Source organism: Myxine glutinosa, chromosome 1, assembly GCF_964187855.1.
Source record: "Myxine glutinosa chromosome 1, kmMyxGlut1.1, whole genome shotgun sequence".
NCBI lineage: Eukaryota > Metazoa > Chordata > Myxini > Myxiniformes > Myxinidae > Myxine > Myxine glutinosa.
In genome coordinates, this window is record NC_136261.1 from 229,484,852 (window position 1) to 229,504,422 (window position 19,571).

General features: G+C 43.0%; 1 protein-coding gene and 1 long non-coding RNA gene across 7 annotated transcripts in view; one reads left to right on the plus strand and one right to left on the minus strand.

Annotated features, from left to right (window-relative positions):
* Positions 1-13,276, plus strand: part of LOC137434919 (DNA-binding protein RFX2) — a 205,977-nt gene extending 192,701 nt beyond the window's left edge. For 4 of the 6 annotated variants that reach the window (XM_068128163.2, XM_078784813.1, XM_068128170.2 and 1 more), the window contains 2 exons: positions 11,595-11,640; positions 11,749-13,276. In XM_068128163.2, coding sequence (XP_067984264.2) covers positions 11,595-11,640; positions 11,749-11,840 — 138 coding nt within the window. In that variant the 3' untranslated portion in view covers positions 11,841-13,276. Of the gene's footprint in view, positions 1-11,568; positions 11,641-11,748 lie in introns of all 6 variants that reach the window. The other 2 variants (XM_078784817.1, XM_068128178.2) reach the window with 1 other exon arrangement.
* On the minus strand, positions 6,061-7,442 carry LOC137434842 (uncharacterized). Its single transcript, XR_013622069.1, has 2 exons — positions 6,711-7,442; positions 6,061-6,470 (listed from the first exon to the last, which is right to left on the minus strand). It is a non-coding gene; the product is annotated as an uncharacterized LOC137434842 (long non-coding RNA).
* Positions 13,277-19,571: the final 6,295 nt, after the last annotated feature.

Below are 19,571 nucleotides of genomic sequence, written 5' to 3' on the forward strand. Positions count from 1 at the left end.
GGACGGATTCAACCAAAATCAAGGTCATTCTAAATTGACATGTTCTGTCATTGTGAAAAGAAATCCAAGATGGCTACACCAATGAAGATGAAGATCGTGTCATTTGACTGTGGGTTTGACACCCTCCTCCCCACCCTGTGATGTTACAGGAAACACTCCCTAACCCCTCAAAGGGTCACTTGTTTTGTGTACGGCCCCTTATCTGAGTTGATTTTGAAAATTTGCCCCGTCTGGTTGGCTGCTTCATTGTTAATACATTGAGATAGAAAAAAAATAATTCCATGTCTTTGGAAGAGCGATTTACTTTCTTTCTTTCTTTTTATACTCTTTACTCATATAAAGTTGTATTTTTTTAAGTGGCAAATGTAATGTCTTTAAAACAAAATGAATGAATGAATGATCGTTTTAAGGCCATTTTCCCCGCTAGAGTGGGGGTTAGCCTTGCGGGTCCCATGACAATCATGGTTACCTGTTTGAGGCAATGTTTTTATGGCCGGATGCCCTTCCTGGCGCCAACCCTGAGTCGCCTCTTACGATGCGCAGGGATACGGTGTACCTATTCTAAACCGGGGTACACACCGGGATCATTCATCCCAGCAAGCTGGTACTCAATTTGCCGACCTCGGAAGGATGACAGGCTGAGTCAACCCCCCTGGTGTTAACTTAGCGATCGACCCGGATTCGAACCCAGGATCCTAGGATCCCAAGCCAGCACCCTAACCGCTAAGCCAACACCAGGCTTTAAAATACCAGGCTTTAAAACAAAATGGTGATAGATAATGCCTTTGATCACTGCAAGGTACAGAAGGCATATATAGTAGGGTACATAGATTGGGGGTAACATACCCCCCACCCCCCTCCTCACCCCAGGACTTGGTGAGACCAACATTTTTTTAAAGCTCTAAAATGTCCCAAAAACGTGTTCCATTGTTAACATTGAAACAAACTGAGCACTTTCATTGTTTTAGCCACCTTTCAAAATGGCCACCAGCGACCACATTTAACCAAGACAAACATGTTGAGGTACTTTGGTCAATGTACACAGGAATTTTCATTTACCTCCACATCAGACATCAACATCTAAGTCCAACACAATGCTATTGATGCTTGCTTTAGAGCCTACTCTCTAACAATGGTGAATTCAACAGTAAACCAATCTATTCATCATTAGATGCATCGGACAAGTCATCTTGATCAATTTCCTCGACATCTTCTCTATCACTAGATTCTTCATCACTATCACTTTAAATGATATCAGCTACAATATCTATCAGTCTATCAGAGATGATGGCACCTTCAGACCAGACTAGCTCAAGAAGATGAGTGTTCGTGTCGTCTTTCCAGCTGTGTTCCTGGACAAGAGGAGGATTGGGGTCATTCACGAGTGCAAGCTTCCACTGTACCATGCGGTAATTGGCCCATTTGATATGGGGCATTAATGACATCCAGCATGGTGGTAGTGTTACGTGGTCCTCCCGGTGACTACCTGGTCTCGGTGACCCCCGGACCGTGAGAGGAACTCCGCCAGAAAGATCTATTATTTATGCGCTTTCGTAACGCAATCAATATGAATTCCAATCAATAAGAAACCCCACACCAAGGATCCGGAATAATCAATGATATATTCCCCAAGCAATCAACAACCATCCACAATCAGCAATCAATAGTACAAAGATGTAAACTCATCTATAATAACTCTAAGATGGCCATCTTATACATTCCTCACGTGAGCCCCACTCCCGACTCCCTCCATGGTCAATGTCTCTCTCAATGTCTCCGTACGCCTGTAGTTCGATCTCCGCACGTGGGCGGTGGAACGGACCCTTCCTGACGTGCTTTCACCGGGCACGTCCCGTACCGGGAACAACGGCTGCAGCGCGCACCTCCTGGCCAAGCCAAGCGGGTAAAGCAAAGCAGGCAAAGCAACACGCGGCTTGCCCAGCGCGCGCGGCCCAAGGTGCGACCCGTACGCGGCCTTGTAGACGGGGAGGCGAACTGTGCCAGCTGCTTGGTTCCGTGCACGAACCCACAGTGACTTGACGTGTCAAAGGGTAGTTACACGTCCCGGTAACTCCTCTCGCCAGACGGGCTTTTAAACGCCGATTCTCTTACGTTGCTCAATAGCGATACCGCTCGCGTCCGAGCTCGGCGAGGAAGAAGAAGAATCGTCGCTTCTCTCCAGGACCTCGTGTCTTTCTCCTTCCGTTTCCGGTCTCCTTTTTCCCAGAAGGGCTCCTGACCCTTTAATCACAACAACCTTTAATCGACTACACATTGATAAGCAAAGACCTGAATAGTAATTCACATGAATTCGTAACACTCCCCCCCTTCAAGAAAGAAAGTTTGAACCCAGCGAAAACTTTCTTTGCCGGCCAACTTGGATAAACAAACCAGATAACTCACCCCCACCCCCCCCAAATCATCAGTTCCCCCCGGGCACAGTCATCACTTAAAAATAAAGCAACAATATTTCACCCAATCCCCTAGATTAATTCCCTCTGGACCAAGCATCAACCACTTCTGGTTTCTCTTGAATGACGGTTAAGAGGTGGTGACCAAAGCCCCAAAGTTAAACCTCTCGATAGCACTTTTTCGGGAGGCCCAGCTGAGTATTCCCTACATGGACGCCTTAAGGAATGTGGAGTTCACGGTTAGTCCGGGGAGGAAAGTTCATTACATGGACGCCTTTGAGAACGTGGAGTTCACGGTTAGTCCGTGCAGGAAAGTTCACTACCTGGACGCCTTTAAGAACGTGGCGTTCACGGTTAGTCCGTGTAGGAGCCCCGGCTCGGCGGCTCCCCCGTATCTAGTGCTTCAACTTCTCCAGACTCCTAACAGTTACGGTGGGACCCCTTGTCCCAGCCGTTACTTGACTGGCGGTCTCCTTCTCGGCCAGTGCTCTGACATTCCTTCTTTCGGGAGGTGCCGTAACTCTGGGAGCCTCCATAGTAATATCGGCTGCTGCCAACCCCAAAACTACCGCCAAGTTGTCCTCTTCGGTAGACCTCTCGACGCCTACGAAATGCCTTCCCTACTGTTATGGTCCGACCCTCCAAAGCCTTACCATTCCAATTCTTCTCTGCCTCTCTGGCCTCTCTTGGGCTTGCAAACGTGACAAAGCCGAACCCTCTTGACCGTTGCGTTTCCCTGTCTTTTACCACCCGCACTTCCACCAGCGGCCCATATCTGTTGAAGACAGAGGTCAGAACTTCTTCCTCTGTGTTGAAGTTCAGTCCCCCTACAAATAACTTGGAACTTGTGTCGCCATCCCGAGCTGGGGTGGTGTTATTTCCCCTGCGGGGCTCTTTATCCACCCTCGGGTTACCATAAATTGGCCCCCCGGCCAAATCATTCCCGATAATCACAGATACTCCCTCTACAGGAAGCGTGGCTTGTAAACCGACGGTGACTGGTCCTGACACCAAATCGGATTCCAAATGGATGACATGAAGGGGGGCACTAACACAGCCACCGATCCCTTGTAACCGAACACTATCACCAGTTGCGGTACTCTTTGACACTGGCAAAATGCCTTCAAGCATTAAGGATTGATGGGCTCCTGTGTCCCTCAAAACCCTAACCGGTCTTGGGTTAGTCAAGTCTCCCTTGAGTGAGACCAACCCCTCATAAATAAATGGTTGGTAACTCTTCTGTGGGCGATTTCTTACGCTTGCCATCGCATTCGGAGTGGTAATAGTCGGACTCCGCTCTGGGTTTTCCCTTTTCATGAGGTAACAACTGGACATCAAGTGTCCCGGTTTCTTGCAAAAAGCGCAAGTAGGCCCGGAGGAAAAACTCGGGGTCGGCCTTGAGCCCCCCGAAAAATAAGTTTGTCTTGGGCCCGTAGCCCTCTGATTTCTAACAGTTGGGGTATCAGAGTTGTCCCCATAATCATCTCGAGGCCACCGCCATGTAAGGTCGTTCTCCGCACCGGGTGTTCCATAACTCCCCTGCTGAAGTCTAGGCGAGGAGTTAGGTTTGTGGACCCCTATCCGGTGTGTTAAGGCATAATCATCTGCCATGGTGGCTGCGTCCCACAACTTTGGTACTTTCTTTTCCTGCAGGTACACTTTGATGTCCTCGTGGACACACTGTTGAAATTCCTCCACCAGGATCAAGTCACGCAATGTTTCGAAGTCTTTCCCGACTCCTTTTGACTCACACCACCGATCAAACATGTTTTCTTTCACTCTGGCAAACTCCACATGGGTCTCACTCTCCCTCTTCCTAGCATTCCTGAATTTTTGCCGGTAAGCTTCCGGAACCAACTCATAGGCTTTGAGGATGTGCTTCTTCAATACCTCATAATCTGCACATTGGTCCATTGGTAGCGCCGAATAAATCTCTTGAGCTTTTCCCACCAGCACACTTTGTACTAGTATGGTCCAGGCCTCCTCCGGCCAGTTTAACTGTCGAGCCACTTTCTCAAAGTGTGGAAAAAATTTAGCGACTTCCTTTTCACTGAAGGGTGGAACCAGCCTCACATGTCTGCCCACATCCCAGGTGGTCTGGCTAGGTGTCGACCCCGTCAGCAAGGGTGGTCCCTCTCCCCGTTCTCTCATTAACTCCAGCTCCTTGAATTTAATTTCTTGCTGAAGCTCCATGTCACGTTCCTTTAATTCCCTTTCCGCTTTTCTCTCCTCTGCTTCGAGGTCCCTTGCAGCTCTCCTCTCCTCTGCTTTTCTTCCTTCTAACCTTTCCTGGAGTTCTCGTTCCACTCTCCTTTCCTCTGCTTGTTTCTCTTCTCTCCTCTCTTCTGCTTTCCTTTCTTCTTCTGCTCTTTCCTTTTCTGCTTTCCTTTCTTCTTCTGCTCTTTCCTTTTCTGCTTTCCTTTCTTCTTCTGCTCTTTCCTTTTCTGCTTTCCTTTCTTCTTCTGCTAACCTTTCCTGGAGTTCTCGTTCCACTCTCCTTTCCTCTGCTTGTTTCTCTTCTCTCCTCTCTTCTGCTTTCCTTTCCTCTTCTTTTAACCTTTCCTGGAGTTCTCGTTCCACTCTCCTTTCCTCTGCTTGTTTCTCTTCTCTCCTCTCTTCTGCTTTCCTTTCTTCTTCTTTGATCCGTTCCTGGCTCCGTAATTGCAACTCCAGTTTCCGGAGCTCAACGTCTTCTGGTTCTTCGGGTAGCCACTGCCAGGCTAACTCGTCCCATGTTCCTAATCCCACCATAGACTGTATCACCGTGGTCTGCAATTCTGCCTTCCTCAAATTAGTTCGGACCTCCAAGTTAAAATGTTTGGCCAATTTCAAGAGGTCCGACTTTAGTAACGCTCGGAACTGTGCCTCACTCGGGGTTACCGCAAAGTTCTGTGCCACAAACGCCATGGTGCCTATCGTTAACACCTGTTAACCTTCACCCAAGACTTTACCCCAATTTCCCCAAAAATTTACCAATTAATACTTAATAAATTTTAATTAATAAAAATATTATTTTATTATTTTATGCAATTTTAGATCCCGGACGTAGACCCAATTGCGAATCCGCAAATCGTAATTTGGACGAGCCCCCAATTCTGTTACGTGGTCCTCCCGGTGACTACCTGGTCTCGGTGACCCCCGGACCGTGAGAGGAACTCCGCCAGAAAGATCTATTATTTCTGCGCTTTCGTAACGCAATCAATATGAATTCCAATCAATAAGAAACCCCACACCAAGGATCCGGAATAATCAATGATATATTCCCCAAGCAATCAACAACCATCCACAATCAGCAATCAATAGTACAAAGATGTAAACTCATCTATAATAACTCTAAGATGGCCATCTTATACATTCCTCACGTGAGCCCCACTCCCGACTCCCTCCATGGTCAATGTCTCTCTCAATGTCTCCGTACGCCTGTAGTTCGATCTCCGCATGTGGGCGGTTGAACGGACCCTTCCTGACGTGCTTTCACCGGGCACGTCCCGTACCGGGAACAACGGCTGCAGCGCGCACCTCCTGGCCAAGCCAAGCGGGTAAAGCAAAGCAGGCAAAGCAACACGCGGCTTGCCCAGCGCGCGCGGCCCAAGCTGCGACCCGTACGCGGCCTTGTAGACGGGGAGGCGAACTGTGCCAGCTGCTTGGTTCCGTGCACGAACCCACAGTGACTTGACGTGTCAAAGGGTAGTTACACGTCCCGGTAACTCCTCTTGCCAGACGGGCTTTTAAACGCCGATTCTCTTACGTTGCTCAATAGCGATACCGCTCGCGTCCGAGCTCGGCGAGGAAGAAGAAGAATCGTCGCTTCTCTCCAGGACCTCGTGTCTTTCTCCTTCCGTTTCCGGTCTCCTTTTTCCCAGAAGGGCTCCTGACCCTTTAATCACAACAACCTTTAATCAACTACACATTGATAAGCAAAGACCTGAATAGTAATTCACATGAATTCGTAACAGTAGTTTACTGAGATCCATCTTTGCCGTCTTCAATATCTTGTCAGTTTTGTTTCCCAGCATCTTGCGTAGCATCAACTCCTGCACCTTATCCACCTCCTTGATCCTGAAATGATAACAGAAACACTACAGTTAATCGTTGGGCGCTGTCGAATGTACGGTGATTATATAAATTATATACCATGTATTCAATAAAATAACAGGTATTGGTAATCAGATTTTTTCAAGGCAAATAAGCAGTTGTAATTCTGTTTTATATTATTAATTAGAATTACTATATTTAACTTTTTTAAGGCAATGCACATTCATTAAAGCTACATTTACAATGTATAACCTATGTTCTTACCTTGGGTATCTGTGCATGACGAACGTGAAGGCCCCCAGTTCATCCAGCAATGCCTTGTTGACTGTCCACATCTCACCCCGAACCATGAATGCCTCTTGATATCTTGGCATCTTTTGCAATTTCTTCACTGGATTCATGTCCCCCTTCCCTCAAAAAGCACTTTCTCAATCTTTTCCAGGATACACATAGATGCAGGGTGTTTCAAAAAAGTGGACTATTTCAACGTTGTATTGTAGAAAAATTGCAAAAGGTAGCAAGTTCAGTGACACATTGATAGAAAGCATACAACATGCCATTTTCAATGTGTGCTCCACCTCTGTTCAAACAGGCTTTAACCCCGACTCTGAAATTCTCCACAACTTGTCTGCAAGTGGCTGGAGTGGTAGCCTGACGGTAGTCCTACACCTCCTGTTTCAGCACAGCCAGGGTTCGAGATTTATTTTCGTGTAAACTTGACCTTTGGCAGCACCTGAAAAGAAAAAAAATTAATCCAATGAATTCAAATCCGGGCTGTGGGGCACCTACTCATGCGCTGTGCCCAAGGTGATGACACGATTTCCAAACAGCTGGTGTAGCAAGTCGATGGTTTCACCTGCAGTGGGTGGTCGGGCACCATCCTGCATGAACCATGCAAGTCTGAGTTGGTTTGGAGACAGTATCTGAGCGAGATCAGCGTGGAATTGACGTAGGACCTTACGATACCGCTCGCCTTTGACTGTCCCCGTCTTACCATTGGCGTCCTCAAATCAATATGGTCCAAGTATACCCCATCTGGCATTCAATACACAGAAGCAAGTGGACTTGGGTCCCTTGAGAGATATCTGACACCTCCTCAGGAGGCTCAACACCCCAGAAGATGTTATGATTGTTGATTTGCCCCAATCAAATGGAAGTGTGCTTCATCCCTGAACCAAAAGGAGTAGATCCAATTTGGGTAACTTTCCATTCGGTCACTGAACCAATCACACATTATTATGTGTCTTGTCATATTTTTTCCAAGCGTTCCTTCTTTTCCATGATGCCCAATCGTGAACGACTCACTTTCGTTGCAGTTAATGGTGTAACACTCCGATCACTCACTTTGATTTTATTGGCATTTGCACGAATCGTTAGTCAGGTGGATTCTGTAAGTCCAAGCTCTCGGCCAATATCCACTGCTCATTCACCTTTCTCGTATCGCTCGATCACTTTTAATTTCGCCTTCAATGAAATAGTTTACCTTTGTTTCTTTGGCACAGAAGCACTCATATCACTTGTTTATCCCTTACAAGTCTTCCACAAGCCTTGACTCTGTATACAAAAAAAGGAAAAAAGAAGCCATTGTGTAGAAGGATGCACAAGATATTACATAAGTTTCGTGGAGGATTCAACGTGCGCACACACCAAGATGGCTGACAAAGAACTGGAGGCCGAGGGTTGCCGCGTGTTTGGTATTGGTCCGTGCACACCAAGCATCTCGGGGCCCATCTTGGACTCATTCAGTTGGTGTGGAGTGATGGCGGGGTGATTGCCTGTAGCTGTGTAATAATAATAATTTAGGCACTATATGAAAAATGCTCCTAAATTAATCAGCCGATAAATAACGAGATAACGTTGTATGAACCACGTTATGCGAGGAATTACTGTAGACAACAAATAATATGGACTATAAGCAAAATTATAAGCTGGTTTTAGATTAGTTAAATTGAAGCAATATTTTATAACTTATTTTTACATCATTTAAAAATATATATATTTTATAGACAACCCATACTAAACTTTAAGATATTTTAAGAGGAAGGAATGTTACAAAATGTATTTCCTATTCATTCATAAATGGGCATGGAAGGTGCTATTCTTATTTGTTCTTGTCCTCCATGTAGTGATTAATCCATCAGTTACTTTATTGCAAGAGCATGGTGAACTGTTTAAAACATTTATCATGTATAGAGATATACATGCTCTTTCCATTCTTGTCTCTTTTTCCAACCTGTCTCATTCTTCAACATCTTAGCTCTTATATGAGTCTCGACTTAGTACACACAAAAAAAAAAACATTCTGGTGGTGCCTTGTTAATAAATCAGCCTGTCTCTAGTATGTGCTCCCCCCCAAACCCATCCATCTCTATCCCCACCTTATTCTCTCATACCAACTGCCTCGTGGACACTACAATCTTTACATCCGACAAGTTAGAGAAAACTCTGGCTGTTAAAACTCGCGGCAGGCCTTGCCTCCACTCTGTTGTTTTTCTCTGTCTGTCCTCTTCAGCCTGTCTTTCACCTAATGTCACCACCCATCTGCATGGAAGACAGCCAACGGCACCTCAATACTGTACAGTCTTGACAGGATGGCACAGCAGAATCACGCCTACATTTGAGCTGTCTAGTCTGGGTTTGATTAATCAGCCAAGCTATGGACTGTCAGATTGTTACTTTGCAAGCAGGGTCTGGCCCTTAGATGGATATTAAGTTGGTGTCTTATCTGTTAGTATTTGTTAGTGGACATTAAATATACCATTACAGTGTCTTTAAACAAAGAGGAGGCAAAGTATTGCCAGCACCCTGGGTAAATGATTGCCTTAACCTATAAGGACACTGTATTTGCGGTAAAGTAGCACCCTCCATAAATGATGCTACCAGCAGGCCGAACTCCTAATTCACTCCCAGTCCAATACGCATGCAACTTGAATGAACTCGAGGACATAACAAAGCATCAAAAACAAATCTCCTTAACCGCCGGCCGGTTCGCTTACTTCCAACCACAAGCAAAGTCATGGAATTATCACTCCAGCTGATATTGCGTTTCCTTTTCTCGTATGTCCTGCTTTCTGACCTCAGTTTGGCTTCCGTCCCAGCCACTCAACTTTGGTTTTGTGCTGCTTCTCTCTCCACAATAGATGGAGGCCCTGATTCCTAAGTAAGAGGCCAGGGATGTGCCTTGGGATATATATCGAGCATTCGACAGTCAGGTACCCTGCTCTTCTTGCCAAGCTTTTTGCCTGTGGCTACTTTCTTTCCTCATGTCTTGCTGACTTACTCCACTCATGCAGACAGCATGTAGCTCTCAACCGAATCCTCTCATCTCCTTTCCCAGTAGAGGTTGTACTGCTCCAACGCAGCACCGTAAGCCTAGTGCACTTCCTCCTACACATTAATGACCTCTCCAGAGGGTTTCACTCCATGCTGACCTGGAAAGGAACACATTTTCGTTTTACACTTGGAATATGTTTTTCAATCCAGATAAATCCCCACCTTGTCACCATTTCTTTTGTGAGATCGTCAAACTAACCCACTTATATATTTCCATGGTCAACCACTGGAAAACGTTGTCTCTTCACATTCAGCACCTCACCATCAGCTACAACATCTCCTGGGCTGACCATATATTGAAATATATGACCACCAAAGCCAGTCACAGACTGGGTATCCTCCGTCGTGGTTAGTCCTTCCTTTATAAATCTGAATTTCTCACAACCTACAAGACCTTTGATAATAGTTCAACAACGAAAAACACAGGGCCTATTTCTCTGTTATCACAGACAGGTTGGTAGCCTCTGTTTTCTTCCGCCTTTCATCAGGTCTTGCTTCCTCTGATCTTTCATTTCTCCATACTTTCCCAGTCACTCACATCCTTCAGAAACCCCCTCTTTGTGAAACTCTCAAAATGCATGCTCACTGTTCACCTCGACTCCTTTGTTCCTCTCTTCTCCTGCTTGTGGAACCTCCTTTCTTTTTCCATTCCAATCACGCTCTTTGCTCCGCAGCTTCATGTTGGCCATGCAGTGCCACCTCGGGGTATCCTCAATCCTTACCCGTGATCTTGTGTATCCTTATTAACTCTCTCCCCATCTATTTTCACATTGCTACATTTCTTTACCTCTCTCTCTCTCTCTCTCTCCCTCTCCCTCCCCCTCTCCCTCTCCCTCTCCCTCTCCCTCTCCCTCTCCCTCCCCCTCTCCCTCTCCCTCTCCCTCTCTTTCTATCTCTCTATCTCTCTTTCTCTCTTTCTCTCTTTCTCTCTTTCTCTCTCTATTTCTCTCTATTTAACTCTCTTTCTTTCTCTTTCTCTCTCTCTATTTCTATCTCTCTCTATTTCTCTCTCTTTCTCTCTCTTGCTCTCTCTATTTATCTCTCTTTCTTTCTCTCTCTTTCTCTCTCTATTTCTCTCTATTTCTCTCTATTTCTCTCTCTTTCTCTCTCTTTCTCTCTCTTTCTCTCTCTTTCTCTCTCTTTCTCTCTCTTTTTCTCTCTCTTTCTCTCTCTTCTCTCTCTTTCTCTCTCTTTCTCTCTATCCTGTTTGTTCCTCTTTTTACATCCACTTGTCCCACTGCCCCACTGTCATTGTGTGGCCTTCTACCCTCTGTTATCTCACTCTTCCACAAGAATCGACTTTGTATCCAACAAATGTTTCCATTTTGTGGTAAATAGTGTCTACTTGATCTCAGACTGTCCTTTTTAATGAACATGTACTGTATTGAAGAATGATTGAAATTTTGGTTTCACAACTTTAAATTCAATCAATCAAGCAATTTTATTTCTTATAAAGTGCTCTAAATTTTAAGCAAAATGTCAGTGCTTTACAAAAAAGGGTAAGATATTTATTATTATTATTGTTTATTATTATTATTGTTATGCAGTGGGGGAGCAGCTCAGCCAAATGTATATTTACAAGTGGAGGAGCGTAGGGTGTGAGGGTGGGAGGGGGTGGGGGAGCGATAAAGCTATCAAGTATTTACATATGTTCCTTTTCTTTCTTCTTCCCTTTACTCATAAGCTCCTTTTCTTTTTCCCCATAGTATCTGTAAAATGGAGAATAAAGGGTTCGTTGGGGGTAGCAGGAGGGTATTGAGCTCTAGCTAAGTCGTCTTGTGCCATGCAGGATCCTAATGATGTCTGTCCCTCCAGTTTGCCGACTTGGGCTCCTCTTTCTTATCCGTGAATGGAAATAAAGGTAAGGTTTCATCGATACATAAATGGGATTCTAAGTGACTGTTTTAAAATATATTTTAGCTGAAGGGGTCCCTTTACTGACCTTGGTTTGCATCTGTTTGCCCTGCAGATCGTGAGCCACGCCGCAATGAGTCCTGGGACTCAGGCTCCACAGATTCTGAAGAACCGGTTCACAAGCTGGCTCGCCAAGAGCTGAAGTAGGAAAAGGAGAAGGATTTAATAACTCGCTGTCACGCCTCGAGCGCCTTGCAAGCTCAAACCTGTGTTGATGCAGTGCGAATGCTTTAAATTGCTTTTTCTTTCCTATGCGTAATCATTGTTTGCATCTTACTTTGACTCTTGTTTTTGTCGGACTTGAAAGGTTGGTTATTGCCCATGTGTTTTTTAATTATCTCTTGTTGGTGTTTGTGTATTATTATTCAAAGTTTAATTTTATTTTGCTTGTTTATTTGATGCCCACCAAAAGCTTTCTTTTATTTATTTATTTTTCAATCGCTGTCAAGTTACATTTGATTTAATGGAAATATAGTACCACAGCTTCATAGAGTGTGGAACTTGATTTGCATTGTGCATCGTCACACATAAATAGTTCAAACTGAAGCAGACAGAGTTGCACCTTGTATAGAATCTTTCAACTCAGCTCTCGTGGCTCCCTCCCTCATTATTTTTTTCTTTTCTTTTTTGCTGCCACCTACACACAGACCCATTCAAACTCTTATGCTTCGCACAGTGAGCAGCAGTAGAGAGTGATTTGGTGACCTTTGAGCAGACTGCAAAATATGACGTTGGAAGCTCCCGCCATGCCCACCACAACTCATTTACTTATTTTATTACGAGTATTTCACAATAATGAAACATGATTGTAGAAGTATACCTTTTTAACAGAATTTTTCCCCTGCAATTGTAGTCGGAATAACTGCTTGGACATTTGTTGCGCTGAGTCTTGGGTACGAGGCCACAAACTATGAAGTCGTGTATCATCCTTGGAGGACCTGCAATGTACATCGTTGTGTTTGAAGTTTGCTAAATTAATAATATAATTCTCTATCTTTTTAAACGATGCAGATCCTTTAGGATGTGACTGTGCAGTGCGATCACGAGTTTGATTCAATGTGATGCTCGATGAAAATTATTAAATGGGGACGTTTCAAGTACAGTGACAACGTAAGTGCAAATGGCAGTGTATAAGTGCTTTGTATTGGTTTATGATTGGGAGGGGTATTGGGCAATGGTCAATTCATTTTATCAGTGATTGAGGGTGAGTAGAAGAGTGGGAGAGTTCAAGGTTAACCTTCACTTTTTGTTCTTGAAAATTTGAAAGGAAATGTGAAGTAATACAATTTGCCATATTTTTCAAGGTATTTCCCAATCACACCTACCTACATTAGTGTGTTGCTTCCTCAATGCCAAAGGCATAAAATCTTCAGGGTAGATTTGGAACCGTTTTTGGACATCTGTTTTCACATGCTCTTCACTTTGAAACTAGATGCCGCCAGATGCTGCTTGAGTGGTCCAAAGAGATGGAAATCACATGTTCACATATCTGGATGGAAATCACACCACTCAAAGAGGAGTGATTAAGCACTTCCCATCCTAACTTCTGAACAAATGAGAATTCTTCAAAAAGAAAAAAGAAACCCACACCGACTTTCCTGACTTACAGCTGTGAATGCATCAAGGCTTCTACACTTCAATACTGATTAATGCAGCTATTGGCCAAGGTCAGCTGTTGGACATGGGTAATGTTTGTGGAGGGGAGCAGGTGGGGGGTCACAACACTTGGTCGCATGTGAACGAGTTTATCTTCCATTGGCAATCCACATCCATTTTGAACCTTTTGCACCACTCAAACTGCTTCTGCACAATTGACACTTATCTACGGGCGAAAGCAGCTCATCTGTAAATTTCAGCTTGTTTGGCATTTTCTGTTCACCAAAACTTTTAATTAAAAAAGCACGATCACCCCAACACATGACACAGTGTTGATGCCTACCTGAGAAATACCCAGAATACTTTGCACAGCTATGACATCGGGTCACACAAGAGTAGCCAGGTTTTGTCCACTACCACTCGACACTACCACTTTTTCTGATCTGCGACTCTTTTACCATTATGTCGAGCAAAATTGCGGGTTAACCTTGAATAGTCCTCGCAATCCTTTATCTGCAGGAATTCTTTTTGTTCTATGCACAACAGCATTTTTTTTAACCCAGTCTTTCTTTCATTTTATTTGCTGAACAAATATGGCGACATATTTTCCACCCAACAAGGGTTGTGAAAGCCACTTTTTACATATTACCAAAACACATTGTTTCTTTTTGATTATCTAAATTGACTTTAATGTCACCGCCTTTTCTTTGGCTCACTTAACAAACGCAAGTGACCATGATTTGGTGAAACTTTTTATACTTGGTGTGGTTGAATTTGGTTTAGATTGGCAACAAATTTGTTTTACCAGAAAATTTTTAACATCTCAAAGAACCTGTGCATGAATGAAATGGCCCACGTGTAACAAAGCTGTCTGGATTTGCTCTCACTCTGTGTCTTTCTCATGGTCAATATTTTCGTCTTGTGAAGTGTTCTTTGATGGATTCGTTAAAAAAAAAAATATATATATATATATATAAATATATATATATGAGCTGAGGAGGTTGTAGATAGTACAGTGTAAACAAAATTATACAAAGTTACATAAAAAAGTAGTTGCTATATTTATATTGCTCTCTGCATAAAAACCTACAGATTGTTTCTGTCGGTTTTTGGTGTTTTTATTTTGTTGTTGTTTTTATTTTTCTTTATGGATGTGGTCAGAATATTGCAGAGTGGGTAGTCTTTAATAATGGTGTTTAACCATTAGGAACACAAGTGCCTGGGATATTAAATGTCTAAGATGACTTGATTCTGTGTACAGGGTTTAACTTGTGTACTGCAGACAAGAAGTGCATCATTGTAATGTGTTTGCATTTTTCTTTCGTTTTTCTACTTTCATGTCGTACCGCTTGCAAAAAATAATCCAGGCTTTTCACTTGGCTTTACTGTGATGCAGCCAAACCCATTTGTTTTTGTTTTGTAAAAAAAAAAAAAATGCTTCATTTTATTGTCGACGCTTATGAGGAGAGACAATTGAAAGTGCCTGGCTCGCATTTGTTTTATGTTTTATAGTTTAACGTGTTCAAGAAAAATTGCAGTGCAAGCTCATGGTCTCTGGTTTTTGTTTTAGAGTAAGGCATGAAAGGTTACTTTACAATCTTTATCTGTTTTATAGGGCTTTTTGTTTGTTTGTTTTTAGTTCCTTGTTTGACACTTAAGAGAAAAATGGGCAAGTAAAAAGCATAAATGATGACGAGATTTTAATCACTTAAAAAGGAATCCATCTGGCAAGGAAAATGAAGTTGGCAAACACTTCACTTTTAGGTGGAACGTGCCAGGAAATTGGACGTGAAAAAAAACATTTTGTATTATAGCTTCATTATGGAATGCCTTTGAAAACAAATCTTGCCTTTTATTGCACAAGCCAATGCTTAAAACAAGTTCTGCTTTACAATGCTTTCTCTTGTATAGTTATGTTCTGGGTTGGTTTATCTCAACATTCCAGGACTGCTGTTAAGAGGCTGTGTTTGTCATTTTCTGCCTTTTTTAAAATTATTATTATTATTATTTTTTCCTGTAGGCTCTTGTAATTAACATTGCAACTGGTCACCCATTATCCAGTGCCTTTTAACAACGAGTAATGGTTAAAGAAAAAGAAATCATATATATGAGCATCATAACTCAGATGTGCCTTGTGCGTAGCTGTGAATAAAAGCCCATGTTGCCTCTCATGCATACTGCAGTGACTGTTTCAGACTGGTTGGACAGGGTACATGATGTTTGTGCTGGATACAGCCGATACAAAACGCAACAACTTAGCCGTAGGTGCACCATTGGAGGCAGACGATTGTACGTTCCCCATCACGTTCCCCATCATGGGAGTTTGACTTTTATTTTGAATGGTGTATCAACCGATTATTATTATTATTTATGTTTTTTTTCTTTTTTTTTCTCAACACACTGTATACTCACAAACTCTTGCAGCCAAATGTCTGGGTGTTGTGGGGGAAGAGGAGATGGAGGAAAGTTAAGCCACTTTGCATAATATCCATTTGCTGTACTAAGCTCATTTTGTCAGACAAAATGTCATTGCAAACATCCTCAGGAACGGTTTCTGCACCGATTTCACTGTCGATGCTTTTTGTCATCTCGTGCATATATTCCATGTACCCATATTGGAGAAATACTTTTCCTTGTGATGGCTCAACTTGTGCAAGTCGACTGGTTTATCCCACTCTTTGCGTAATTGGCAGGCAAAATTCATTCATTTGTTTGGGAATGTCGTATTTGTACTTGAGCAGTCATTTTTACACGTGTACTAACCGAGTGGTTGTGCATCCCTTTAAAATAACAATTGTACAGTTGTTTATACAGTTCTGTAATGCCTGTTCAGTGCCTAGATTATCATAGAGTATATAAGTTTTTTTTCTGCAAGATTGTCATGGTTAGATTTGGTTTTAAACCTTTATTTAAGGTGGTACCAAACAAATGTACATACATTAGTTTTAGGCTCGGTGTGACAGAACGGCGATGTTTCTTGTGTGCTTGTGTGCTTTTTTATATATTTATAAATATATGGCATTGATGGCCTTAAAATAGGCATTGATGCTGCGCACCTGTTTTGTAGGTTGTGACAAAGTAAACATTTTGATTTTTTTGATTTTTTTGCCGACTTGCATTTGTGTATAAGACTAACCAGTTGTCACCTATTGTTCTGTTTGACATAAAGGGTGCAAGATTGCAGTTGGCTCACTGTCCATCTTTTTCTTTTCAATGGAGCGTTTCCCCTTTCATCTAAAATGTTAACCTGGGGTTTGCTCACGTGAACAAGGTGGGGGTTAGCCATCACACAATGTCGATAAATTTTTAATTATTTTTTAGTTTGCATCATTGTTTTATGACAACAGTTCTAGAAGTGTTCTTCTTAATTTGGTCTTCATACAGATTTGCGTATATTATGCGTGACGAGCTGAATTGCTTACGTTTTTATTTTCGGACTTGTTCCCTTCTCCTCAAGCACCCCTTCTCCTTTGCTCTTGTTCGCTCACGATGCCAGGCTAGCTGTGAACGCCATGCTGCAATTGCTATGTGGCACTTAAGCTTGATTCTTCCGTTGGCACTCAGAATCATTGACATCTGACAAGATATTGAAGCACAAAACAACAGTGAGAGTCCATGTACAATGGAAAAAGCTGTCATCAGGTTGTAACTGTGCACAAAACTTTCATACAAAGTTACATGAAAAATGTCCCCCCATGGACTTTGATGCTGCTTCCCATCTTGAGCCCCTTGAGACTATGAAATATCTTGCCCTCCTCGTCATTGTCGTGAGGCTGCGTTTCAGGATCTGTTTCTTCCTCACTACAGGCAGGTTTGTGGCCATGCAAGCATATATGGTCTCACTATATAGTCTTGCTCGCCCTGCCCTCTCACCTCTTCACAAAACAACTATCCCTTCCTCCCCCAACCCCTCCCCTCCAAGTTACACACATTCCACCAGAGACACTTACCATGTTTCTCTTCCCATGTCTAAGCTTAACACTCATCTCAATTCATTCATCCCTGTCTTATCGCCTGTAAAACCATCTTCCCTAGTCTGTTGTTGCCTCGTGCTTTTCCCACCAGTCCATCAAACTTGTCATCCAACATCACCTTGGACTCTCCCATACCCGCCTATTCTCACTGACACTTTTTTTTTTTTTTAAGTTTCGCCCTGAAGGGGTTGAGAGACTATTTCAACGTGTGTGTGTGTGTGTGTGTGTGTGTGTGTGTCTATATATATATATATATATATATATATATATATATATATATATATATATATATATATATATATATATATATATATATATATATATATATATATATATATATATATATATATATTAGGGTGGTCCACAGATATATGTAATATTTAATACTATTAAAAATCCATGCTCCACAAGGCTGCCCTTGGTCCTATGTTTATAAAGATCATATGAACCAAATATGAGGTCAATTGGAACTTATTTAGAGGTTGCTCAAAAAATAACATTTTTAATTTATCCTGTTTTTTTCAGATGGCAGAAACTCGCAGCTCTTCCACAGTTTGGTTGCTAGGCAAGTTTGAAAAGGAAATAATATGTGGGGGACTGCCAACCAAAGGACACACATTGCAGAAAATGGTGTACCATCACATACAGGAACACCATACAGTTCGTGAAAATGCCAAACTTAGTGTACAAGCTGTGTGTGCATACTGGGAGAAAGCACGAATTCCAGCGCAGAGTAGATTCCTGTGAGCACCAACTTTTGAAGTTGTATGATGCCTACAAACTGGAAAAGAAAAATAGAACCAAGACATTCAAAAACTATAGAGTGAAGGAGCAGATGTTCAAAGATGATCTTCAATCCCTCCTCGATATCTCACCAAATGATGCGCTTGAGAAAATGACGAATGAAGAAGACAAAGCATTCCTTATCATGCAGCGTGAGGATCCCTCAAGTTCATGTATGGGATGTGGACAACACTCTGGCAGTGAAGGAGAACAGAAAGCGTATCAGGCTTGAGAATGAAGATAAAAGAAAGAAGAAACATGCTGCTGAGACTCTAACAGCAATGCAATCTGTTCCATCAACATCGGCTGTGGTTGATGATGATGATGATGAGTGAGATTGAAAGCTCCGATTCAGGGGACAATGAATTCAAACTCCAAAGTCCATCTTCTGCCAAACAGGCGAAAAAGGCTCCCATCAAGGTGATCACTCCAGCAATAGTGGCAACTCTGGACAGAGTAAATCTCTCAGATCGGCGTGCTATGTTTGTGGCCAGTGCTTTTGCACAATCTCTTGGTCATACCATTGAAGACAAGAGCAAGCCAACAATAATAAATAATTTGAGTAATTGAAAATAGATAATTATCTATTAATTGATGTGTGATGCTAAAAATTCTGTATCTTATTATTCTTTAAAATTTGTCAACATTTTGAGCAACCTTTAAATATTGTCCAATCAAGCTCAAGTTTTCACCACAAACTACTTTCTTCAATAGGAATAGGGGTAGGCTTGTGGAGAAATGAAAATCCAATCTTCAAATTTTTGCACCACCCTAATATATATATACTAGTGGGGTCACCCGTGGGAATCCCACGGGCATGGACGTGTGCGACATTTGGACATCTTGCTTTAGATGCTGCACATTAAATTTTACAAAATGGTTACTGGCAATTCATCAGATCCAGAAATGGTGTAATGAACACAATTTATTTATTTCACATAATATGTGACCCCTCACTCCTCTCCACCTGACACTCTCCTCTCTCTCCACCCTCACGCCTCTCCAATCCCACTCCTCCTCACACTCCCCTCCAATACCTCCTCACACTCCCCTCCAATACCTCCTCACACTCCTCTCCTTTCCTCACACTCCTCTCATTTCCTCACACTCCTCTCCAATCCCTCACACTCCTCTCCAATCCCTCACACTCCTCTCCAATCCCTCACACTCCTCTCCAATCCCTCACACTCCTCTCCAAACCCTCACACTCCTCTCCAATCCCTCATACTCCTCTCCAATCCCTCACACTCCTCTCCAATCCCTCACACTCCTCTCCAATCCCTCACACTCCTCTCCAATCGCTCCTCACTCTCCTCTCCAATCGCTCCTCACTCTCCTCTCCAATCGCTCCTCACTCTCCGCTCCAATCGGCCCTCACTCTCCAACTCCTTGCTCCTCGCTCTCCAACCCCTAGCTCCTCGCTCTCCAACCCCTAGCTCCTTGCTCTCCAACTCCTCGCTCCTCACTCTCCAACCCCTCACTCCTCACTCTCCAACCCCTCGCTCCTCACTCTCCAACTCATAGC